This window comes from Notamacropus eugenii, chromosome 2 (assembly GCF_028372415.1).
Source record: "Notamacropus eugenii isolate mMacEug1 chromosome 2, mMacEug1.pri_v2, whole genome shotgun sequence".
Taxonomy (NCBI): Eukaryota; Metazoa; Chordata; class Mammalia; order Diprotodontia; family Macropodidae; genus Notamacropus; species Notamacropus eugenii.
In genome coordinates this window covers 163,451,153-163,462,074 of record NC_092873.1, presented here as the reverse complement: position 1 = coordinate 163,462,074, position 10,922 = coordinate 163,451,153, and the positions used below count along the sequence as shown (strand labels likewise).

Genomic DNA, 10,922 nt, shown 5'->3' with positions numbered 1-10,922 from the left:
TGTGGTAGGCTCGCTATCTGCGGGAGAGGAATAGGAGCTGGACAGTAACAGGGGTGTATCACCACCCATCCTCCAGGAGCTCCCTCTTCCTTGCTCTCCATCTCACCTCCAGTGTGTGATGAAAAGGGGGGTCCTGTGGCCAAGGGTCATCGCTCTCACGTCCAAAGCTCCCCTGCAGAGATCTCTCTGCCCAGGCAGCCCTCGGTCACCATGACGGCCCTTCCTCTGTTTGGTGACTGGAGCCTCCGCGCTGCCCTCCCTGGAAGGCCCTCCTTGACAAGGGTCCTCACGAACACCTCGGAGATCCCCCCACTCGCTCCCTTCCCAGCAGTCTGGTGCGCGGTTTGTCTTTTCGTTTCCCCGTTACAATACAAAGCCCGTAGCCGGGAGAGGGCTTTTCCTTCTTCGGTGCCGGAGCCCGGGGAGCCCGGGGCGCTTTGCGGCGTGTCCCAGACCCCTCTGGGCAGACCGCTCCTCCGAGAAACCGGTTTGGATTCTTTTATGAAAGGAGGTGCTAAATTTCAATGAGAGGTTAGTGAAAAGAGATGCAACTTTCAAAAGTTTTATATTCTTCGCGAGGGTCACCGTCATGGTGTAGTAGAGATGGGACCTGAACCTGGCTCTTCACAGACGTCGTGGCCGACAGCTCGACGCTCGTTAAGGTAACCCCGGCGCGGGGCTCGGAATGAGAATCTTTGGAGTTCGAACTCCCGCGTGGTTCCAGAACGAGGCTCGCCCCGCCCACTGTCTCTTTGCCCCCAGTCTCTTGGCCGCAGCCTAGGACCCTCCACCCCTCCCTTTCCCTCCCCCCTCCTCCTCCTCCCTCGGCCCTCCGCCCGCCCTCTCCCCGACCCCTCCCGCCTTTCCCCTCTCCTCCCCTCCTCCCCCTTTTCCTCGCCTCGCTTCACCTCCCCCTCCCTCCCTCCCGAACTCCTCCCCTCCCCCCGCCTCCTCCCTCCCCGTCGTCCTCCCGCCTGCTGTTCCGGCGTCCCTCGCGAGAGCCTAACCGTCGGCTACACCGCGCTTCCGCTCCTGCGCACTATCGCCGAGACACCGGGGAAAGGCGGTTGAGGCAGTTCAAGTCCGGCTCTCGGGCTCGTCATGTCCTCTTCTCGCCTGCCCCCTGTAGCGCTAACCCTCAAACAGGTACCCGCGGGGCTCCTCCGGCTGCTTGTGGTCTGCCTGCCCTCTCCCCGCTTTCCCTCCGGGTTGTGCGCGAACCTCGGTCGGGCCCGTACTCGGGGCTGGCGGCAGGGGGCGTGCGCGCGCTCGTGCCCGTATCCGCGCTCGCGACCGTGTCCGCGCCTGCGCCCGCGCCCCTGCTGGAGCTGGCCTCGGAGCCCTAGACCGCAGAAAAGCGTCCATTTATAAAGCTCTTCGGCGTAGGTGGCGCCCCCTCCCGCCCTCTTTCTGCAGCTGAGGGTTCGCAGGTGATGCCTGGGAAGGAGCCCTGGCTCTGGGACCGGAAGGTCCTGGCTTCCGTCCTGCCTGAGGCTTATTCTCTGTGCGACCAGAGCAAGGCCTCGGTCCTCCTTGGGCTTCAGTTTCCTCTTGGCTTAAACAAGAAAGGGTAGCCCCCCGAGGTCCCTTCCAGCTCTGGTTCTGTACCAGCAGATTTCCCCTCCACCCCCCAGGACCCCTGGGAGGCCCCGAGACTCCTTCAAAGGACTCCTGGGGCAGAAGGATCTTCGCCATGACACCAAAACGTAATTTGGCTTTTTTCACTTGCATTTTCTCATGAGTTTTCCAGAGATTATGTGAATTGTGAATTAAAGATTTAGGAAGACTGAGGAAATAACTCCTCCAACAGAGAGGACCCGCGGAAACAAAAGCGCTCTGGGGTGCACAGTAATTTTTAACCCAGAGGCTGAGAGCTGATCTTTACCAACACTGTGGGGCAGGTCCGCGTTAACGTTGGAATGTTGTCTCGTATTTAGAGGCTCTAAAGCTGGAAGATTCAGATTGTGTAGATAAGTCCCCTTTCATTTTTCATGAGACAGGGGAAGGGAACAAGCATTTATTAAGCTCCTACTATGTGCCAGGCTGGTTTGGAAAAGGTGAGGGATGTGTTGGTGATAACACGGGCTGGAAGTAATAAAGGTCGATTTAGAACCCTCTGCAGTAATAAAAATAATGACAAAACAGCATAATAACATAGTGCTTCCTGTGTGCTGGATACTGAGCTGAGCACTTCACAGTCAGCTCATGTGACCATCACAACAGCCCTGGGAGGCAAGTGTTATTATTCTTTGCATTTTACAGATAAGGAAACTGAGGCAAACAGGTGAAGTAGCTTGGCCAGGGTCATAGCTATTGAGTGTCTGAGGCCAGTTTTCAGCTTAGGTCTTCCTGACTCCAGACTGCTTCTCTGTCCACGGTGTACCTCCCTGCCTCTACAAACAACTGCTCTTTCAAAGATTATCATTAGTAAGGGACCTTCTAGAATCTAGCTCATCTAGTCCAAAGTTTTACTGAGGAAGAAAGTGAGGCCCACAGACTTGTGCCACTTGTCCAGTTTCACACACTGAGTCAAAAGAGCCAAAATAGAATTCCTTGGCTTTTATACTTCTTTAAAAAGTACATATAATTAGAGTTGGCTTTATATAAATTGGCTTTTGTAAGAGTTGTCCATAACAAGCTACATGATATTAGTCAAGTCTTTTCACCTCTCTGGTACTCAGTTTTTATATAAAAAATGAAGGGGTTTGAGACATATTTTTAGATGTGGCTGATGTGGGAATTTGTCTTACTTGACTGTACATATATGTTACAAGGGTTTATTTTTATCAGTAGTGGGTGGGGAAATGGGAAGGAGAAAAAAATGCTTGATTAAAAAAATAAAAGGTTTCAACATGATGTTCTCTAAGGCCTCTTTCAGCTTTAACTGTAGTTAAGAAATTCAGATATAATTGAAATTTCTCCTTTTTGAAACAGTTCATGAGAAGGCAACAAGTCCTCCTTCTATACAGAAAGATTTTACAAGCAATTCGCCAGGTACCAAATGAACGAGACCGCAAGTATCTACAGAACTGGGCAAGGGAAGAATTCAAAAGAAATAAAAGTGCCACAGAAGAGGTAAGGATGATCAAGAGCTCAACCTGGTGGCAGCAACCCCCCCTTTCACTACTGTCCAGCTTCTTTTCAATGATTGGTAAGCTTTAAATCAAAAATTTTAATTCATTTAGTATGAATACTATCTATTTAAGTTAAGACTTTCTCTATACCCTATGAAGCACTACATTTTTGAGTACCTTTTGTTTCTTCAAAGCACTTTTTTTTTTTAAACTTTTAAAACTTTGTGTAAAAGCCAGGACTCAAACATACACAGGAGGGCCTACTGTACAGGTTCTTTGGTCTGCTTTTCTAAAAGGAAAGCAACTTTTGAGGGGTCAACAATCGCTTCAATCAAGCACATGTATCATTCACTTAGTTCAGGGGGAAAAGTCAGCACCTTGAACTTCAGAGAAAATACAGAGAAACAAAGATCATCCAACAGACAGGGCTTCCAACTGCCTGACAGATCAACAGACAGATAATTGTCTGACCATACATACATAGTTACCAGAGAGAGAAGCAAGAACATCTTGGTTTTCAAAGCCAGGGAACTCCTTGGTGGCTGCAATCTGGAGTCTCATCTGGCACACAAACCTTCCAAAAGCTAAGCCCCAAAGTAAAACCTTACCCCAGAGTGTTTATACATTTTTCAGAGCCAGATGACATCATAACCCTTGAGAACCAGTGCCTTATTAGAAAATTAACAAAAGGTGTGAACCTCCCCTAATCAAGCTTTCCTTTAATGGGCAGGCCTATTAATGGGTGGGGGAAGATTTTTAAACTCTTCTAGTTACCATTACATTTTGCTTTCTACTTCTTTGAAGGAATTAGCTACATTAGTGGTGTCAAACTCAAATAGAAATGGGGTCTACTAATCTAAGGAACCTAGCAGGTTACATATTGAATTAGTTTCAAAATGTAGTATTTTCTAAATTTTATTGTATTTTTATTTACTTTGTTAAATATTTCCTAATTAAATATTATCTAGTTCAGCCTGCACTTGAGAAGGTTGTGGGATATAATGGGCTACATGTTTGACATCCCTGGCTTACATGATAGGAAATGCATTTTTACTTAAAATGAGTCCATTGATTTTTAAAAATCAAATATTTTCAGGAAATTTTTATTCATCAGGCACCACTACTTTTAAAATAATTTCTACATAATTATGGAAAGTGTGGAGGAGGAAGAGGGGAGGAAGAAATGTCACACATTGTTTGATATACTTAATTGCTTTCCTCATTCTTAGATTTTAGCCATCTGTAAATAACAAGGTGGTAGTTACTCTGCCTTATTTTTTTGATGTGTCTCTTGACTAGATTTTAATTTCTTCTACAGGATACAATCCGAATGATGATTACTCAAGGAAACCTGCAACTGAAAGAATTAGAGAAAACATTAAACTTAGCAAAAGCTTAACTTCATAACTTCCCCAAGGGGTTTTCAAAATCTGTGTTGGAGTACTACAAGATAAATGGAGTTTTAAACTCATTGCAAGGAGTAGAAAGCTAAGATGTTTGTAACAACCCTTGCCTAGTGATGATCCCACCACAAAGTCAAAGAACATGCTACATTTGTGCAGAATAGCCTGACTTGGACCCTGACTTGTTGTTAAGAACAAATTAAAGAGCATCTTGGGAGTTGCCTTAGCAGTGAAAAATAAATGCCAAGGACTTGTTTTATTATTTTGGATATGCTGTCAGTTTTCGTGAGAAATAACACTAACCAAAACATAACATATTGATAAAAAACCATTAAAAATGTGTTTTCTTGCATGTCACAAATATGCTAGACTCTTACTTTTTCTGCGTCTCATTCTAACCTTGGTTGACAATGTTACAGAAATTTTTGTTCGTGTTTATGATTCGCTCTATAAAAGTAAAGAAAATTTTGCAAGGTAGATAACTTAATTGGGCAGGTAGGTGGCACAGTGGATAAGAGTGCTGGGTCTGGAATCAGGAATACTAATCTTACTGAGTTCAAATCTCGCCTAAGGCACAGTAGCTGTGTGAGCCTGGGCAAGTTGCTTAACCAATCCTGTTGCCTCACTTTCATTATCTGTAAGATGAGCTAGAGAAATAAATGGCAAACTAGTATCTTGCCAAGAAAACCCCAAATGGGATCATGAAGAGTCAGACACGACCGAGGAACAACAAAAATATCTTAATAACTTGTCATTTCAGTAGATACTCCTTGAAAAGGTCCGACAGTAGGATTTTCTACAGTAGCATTTTTAGTTATTATGTTCCTCAGAAGGAAGCACCTCTGCCTTGTAATTAAGTTGGAAAAGAGTGCTCATATAAGACAGAGTAGTACAGTTGGAAGATCTGCACTTAAATCCCATGTATGTTGCTTGCAAGTCATTAAACTTAAATGATCTTTGATCTCCTAATCTGAAAATTAGGAGAGTGGAACTAGATCAGTGGTGTCAAACTTAAATAGAAACTTCAAGCCACATACTGACTTAGAAAACCACAAATGTTGTATTTTTATTTATTAAACATTTTCTGCTTACATTTTAATTTTTAGCCCTAGTTTTATGGAATTTGACACTTTGAGTTAGATAGCATCTAAGTTCCCTTCTTGCACTAAATCTGTAATCCTAAATGTGCTGCCCTTCAATTTAAAAACGAGTCTTAGTCTCAGATAATTCCTGCACTATTTCCATACTTAAGTGAATGGGACTCTAGTTTAAAGGTGAATAAAATGCACTGAAAGACAGGGTTGGAAGATTTCATAGCTTTTGGTGAGAAAATGAGAGAGTTCAGGCAAAGATAGCAGTGGTGTTGCAAAGAGTATCCTCTGCAGGCAGTGTAGTTTGTGGATTCACCTAGTTGTCATATGCCCTCTCTCTCTCTCTCTCTCTCTCTCTCTCTCTCTCTCTCTCTCTCTCTCTCTCTCTCTCTCTGCCACTTGAGTACTCTTACTGCATAACATTTTCCTTAAATGTGCAATTCTTCCTCCATATACGTATTTTAAAAAAAAATACATCTTCATTTCCCAATATTGCTCTCCATACTCCCCAACTCACAGAGTTATCCTTATGATAAAGAATAATGGAGGTGGGAGGTTGGGGAAGCAGTTCAGAGAAACTGCCCAACATACCCAACACATCAGCTGAATCTGTGTGAAGTGCTCCATAATCACCTCTGCCAAGAAGGGTATATTCTTAAAGCTCCTCTTTGGGGCCAAACTTGGTCATTATAGTTATGTAGCATTTACTAACATTTTTTCCATTTCTTTTCCATATACGTTATAAGCCATTATATAGATTTTTGGTTATGCCTACATCATTTTACATCACTTATATGTCTTCCTTTAACTACAAGTTTTCTAAGAAAGTTTAGACGTTTTCCCTGGCAAATTCAGAATTAACCTGTAGTCTCTGGGTCAACCATGTAAGCCACTCAGTTAAAAATTATCTACTTTCAAAAAATTAATTGAAAAATGGTCATTATCAGAGGACCAATGATGAAATAGGCTACTACCTACCTCCTAAAAGGTGAGAGACTCAAGATACGGAATGAAATACATCTTTATGGATATGACCAATGTGGGGATTTGTTTTGCTCAACTATGCTTATTTGTAACAAGGTTGTTTTCTTTTTTTAATTGGGTGTGTGTGTGTAATTTGTTTGGGGGTAGTTTACTATTGATAGTATTACTAAAATAAAGAGGTCATTGGAGCTTTTTGAGAAATGCACAGAAAAGAACAGAAGGAAAAAACCTAAACAGCTTTAAAAATGTTGAATTTATTATAACTGTAATTAAAAGCAAACTGCATAACACAGATTCATGGTTTCATACTTAATCTTTTTGTACCACTTTGTATGTGAAAGGGTTTTTGGTATTAAGTATAGAATAAGAAAAAAATTAATTTAGTCTACTAAATATAAGTTGGAGTTCTAGATCATTGGATACTGTTTTATCAGGTCTTGAATTTGTTAACTACTTTGCTGTTTCTAGAAAATCTAGAATTGATACACTTTTTAAAAGTGATACTAATGAAAGCATTAAGGAAAAGTCTAAAAATGTTTATGGAACCAACTGGTTACATTTGACAGGGTGTTAGGGTTAATCATTAGGGATGTTTAGTGGTTGGCTACATGGTTAAACATGACATAGCGATAGCAAGAATGCTGCTATGCTGCATTGGATCTGTGATCTTATTGACATGGCCTCCAACAATGCAGTTCACAATCCATCCATGTCTTCCCATCTCTTGGGGCTTCATCCGTATCCTGATTGTGATTCCTTCCTAAGTTTGTTATAGAACGTGCAGACCACGTGCTAGGTCTTCCTCGTATTGTTCTGACATCAAAAAGAAACTAATGAAGTGTGAGAGCTGTCCTATAGTTACTCCTAAATCTCACCACGTAAGTGACCCATCTTTTTTGATCATCTTTCTTTAAGGACATCCTTCACACTGTTTCTCCTTCAAAACTCCTTGTTTGGAATGTGTTGCAATTCTCTTTCACACACACACATTACATAAGTTCTTTAGAAACTTGTGTTTCATGACTGGACATGAGACATCACTTGGATGAATATTGTTATTTAAAATCTAGGCGTTTTAGGGAGTAGCTTGGAGACTTTAAAAAGAATTTTGCAGTCTACCAAAGGCAATTTCAGCCTGCTTATTCCTCTTACTCAAATTTGGACTCAGCTCATTGTCCCCCAAGGAGATTTAACCTCAACTAACACCTTCATTTACATTTCCAAAACACAAACCTTGTGAGTCATCCTTCCATTTACATTCAACTTCATCTTCTAGTTTTGATTATAGCAATAATTTCAAGACTGATACCCTAAATACAGGAATTGAGATTTGGGAAGGACATCAGCAACCATTCAATCTTTTTCTTTTATTAGATGGTTGCTTCCTCCAACCTACCAAAAAAAAAAAGCCTTCAATACGTAGCTGTATTGGCAAGATAAATTTTCATATCGGCCACATGTGAATATATATGTCTCTGCATTTTAAGTTAATCACCTCTCTGTTGGGAGTTGAATGGCATGTTTTAACTTTATTCTTGACTCATGGTTTTTCATTGGTCAGAGTTCCAAAGTTTTTCAAAATTAATTTTCTCTATAATGTATTAATTGTTCTAGTTCTTATTTTGCATGTTTACAGATTCCAGATTTCCTCTGAAATTATTTCTTCATTTCTTATGGGATAATAATATTCTTTTATTCTACCACAATTTAGCTATTTTCCATTAGGAGGAAACCTTCTTAGTTTCATTCTTGACTACCTTGAACATAGTTGCTAAAATGTTTTTGTACTTATAGGTAGGTCCTTTTCCCTGTTCTCAGATTTCTATGGGGTATAGGCCTAGAATGGGTCGAGTATGCAGTTTGATAACTTTTGGGGTACAGTGACAAATTGCATTTCATTGTGGCTAGACCAATTCGTAGCTTACACTAACAGTGCCCTAATGTACCTGTTTTCCTGCAGCCCCTCCAACATTTATCATTTTCCCTTTTTGTCACCTTTTCCAGTCTGATGGAGGTGAGATAGAACCTCTAATCTAATTCATACTTAAAAAGAAGCCTTCATTATAGTATGCCTGACAAGTGGTCATCCAGCTCCTGCTTAAAAACTTCTAAGCAGGGAGATGTTAGGAATCAGTTTCCCCCACCCACACTGAAGAGGTCTCCTAGTGAAGCCTGGAGTGCTGGGTCCTGCGTGCTGGCCTCATGTAGTATCCAGTTTGTGTTTGCACTCAGAATCTGTTCCTTGACTTGTCCACTCGGAGACAAGCTTTCCACTGTTTTAAACACCAAAAACACAAGTGAAATGCTTTATAATAAAGTAACTGAGACTTTCTAAGCTTCATGGTCCATTCAGCATGTCATTAAGCACTCTAACCTTCATCTCCCCATTGGGATATCCCCAGCTGTAGCAAGGAATCTACATCCTGGGTCATGACCTTAAGAAATAAATTTTCTTGACTTTAAAAAAGCCAAAAAATAAAATAAAATCTGTTTATAGACAGTCTATGAGCAATAACTTGGCTTTGGGACCCTAAATGCATGATCCTTGTTCAGTGACTAATGAATGGACATTCTACTGGAGAAATAATGATCTCTCAACTTTTTGGTGGCTAAAAATAAATCTAATCCCTTCTCCATGCATGATAGTTTTTCAAATAGCATAACAGCTATCATATACCTCCATATCCCCAGTACAATCTTGTGCAAGAGAAACTTCCTAAGTTCCTTCAGCAGATCCTCATGACATAAACTCCAGGTCCTTCACCATGCTGACTGCCTTCCTCTGGACTCTCTTCAACTTACCAATATCATCATTAAACTGAACCCAACATTCCAGATGTGATCTAACTAGGGCCAAGCATTATTGGAAGCTGAACTTCTTGATGTAGCCCACATTAACTCTTCTGGGCCACATCATACTTCTGAGTCAATTTTCAGTCCACTAAAAACCCTAAATTCTTTTCAGATGAGCTGCTATGTAACTATGACACCCTCATTCTCTCCTTTTGAACTGGAAGACTATTCAGTGTTAAGGTCAGACATTTAGGGTACAGTTAACTTTTTATAGATGATCTAGAAACTCCATAATTTTTAGCACCCCTTGTCCCTTTTCTGCCACTACCACACCACAACTAAAGTAGAATGGGAGGGGCACAAAGGACCAAGTATCATTTCATATTTTTCTTTGTTTCATGGGTTACCATGGCCAAAGAAATCGCCAAGGAGCTGGCCTGAGGCAGCATAGTGAAGTGGTAAGATTGGATTTGGACTTGGAGGATTTCTGTTCACCTTCTGTCTATACTAAGCAAACTTGGGCAAGTCATAACCTCTTTGAGTTCCATGTCCTTCACCTGTTAAAATGAGAGGCTGGAATACATGACCATTGAGGTCTTTTCCAGCTTTGAATTTGTGTGTGAACAACTGGTAGAAGAATACTAAGGACAGGAAATTAAAGCATGTCAATCAATCTTGGACTTAGTGAATTGTTATTTGTGATATATAACAAATGACAGGGACCTCAGGTCAGAAAAAGCATCACTCATTACTGTTAGGAATGGCAACTCAAGGAATGATGTGTTGATGCTATTCAAAACTTAGTGGGTACCCTCATCTCCTATACATGCATCATAAGGTACACATAGTGATTTACTAGAGTAAAACAGTACTATGGTTAGTTTTTCTTTTAAGTGTTGTGTAATAACTGTCATGGCTTTGGAAGGCAGAATTTCACTGTAATTCATTTCAGGATACTTTGTATGCTGAAGGGAGCAAATAACCGATTTCCTCTTATTTTTACCAAGTTCTGTGATTTTTTCTGCTAATGTGTTTTGTTGGCTTAGATAATAATATTTTATTTCTTTAACTTACATGAAAAGCAAATGTCATTTTTCCACTAATAAAATTTAATTGGAAAATTTTATGTAAATTTTTTTATTCTTTCAAGATAGTCCTGTTGGAGTAGATTTTCCTTAACTTTTGATTGCAGCTTTCAAGAAGGTTTGTCTAGTAATATGTCACCCAGTATAGTCAATATTTCACATCATGAGAAGTTGAAGTTATAAAAAAAACTGGGTTTTCTGACTCCCCCCAAAATTTCAAACCAAAGCTGTCTGTTATATCTTGCTGTTTATGTGAGAATATAAGCAGCTATCTTCTCTCACTGCTCACTGGCAAAGGAGTAAAAAAGGCAAATCTTATTTCCAGTTTATCCATGTGTTATCACTGATGCCACTGAATAATTTTGCCTTTCACGGTAATTTCATTCTACACAACAAACCTACTTTCTACTCAATAGCAGGTCTATTCACACTTTGTCAAACTTTTTTTGTTAGTGGACAGCTATACTCTTTTAGGGACATGTGCACAGACAA

At 40.9% G+C, this 10,922-nt stretch overlaps 1 protein-coding gene across 2 annotated transcripts; it reads left to right on the top strand.

The window, feature by feature from the left end:
- The first annotated feature begins 722 nt into the window (after positions 1–722).
- Positions 723–4,838, top strand: LYRM2 (LYR motif containing 2). Of its 2 annotated transcripts, none has more exons than XM_072642829.1 (3): positions 723–1,146; positions 2,935–3,075; positions 4,393–4,838. In XM_072642829.1, exons 1-3 carry the CDS (start codon positions 1,102–1,104, stop codon positions 4,471–4,473), a joined length of 267 nt encoding a protein of 88 aa, XP_072498930.1. In that variant the 5' UTR covers positions 723–1,101; the 3' UTR covers positions 4,474–4,838. The 2 variants fall into 2 exon arrangements, with proteins under 2 accessions (XP_072498930.1, XP_072498929.1); XM_072642828.1 differs by having other exon boundaries at positions 740–1,146; positions 2,935–3,151.
- Positions 4,839–10,922: the final 6,084 nt, after the last annotated feature.

Bases quoted from the DNA above. Each gene is read 5' to 3' on its own strand.
- LYRM2 (XM_072642828.1), top strand. From the start codon at position 1,102: ATGTCCTCTTCTCGCCTGCCCCCTGTAGCGCTAACCCTCAAACAG. The intron at 1,147-2,934 runs GTACCCGCGGGG...TTTTTGAAACAG, and splicing joins TAGCGCTAACCCTCAAACAG to TTCATGAGAAGGCAACAAGT. The intron at 3,152-4,392 runs GTAAGCTTTAAA...TTTCTTCTACAG, and splicing joins CAGCTTCTTTTCAATGATTG to GATACAATCCGAATGATGAT.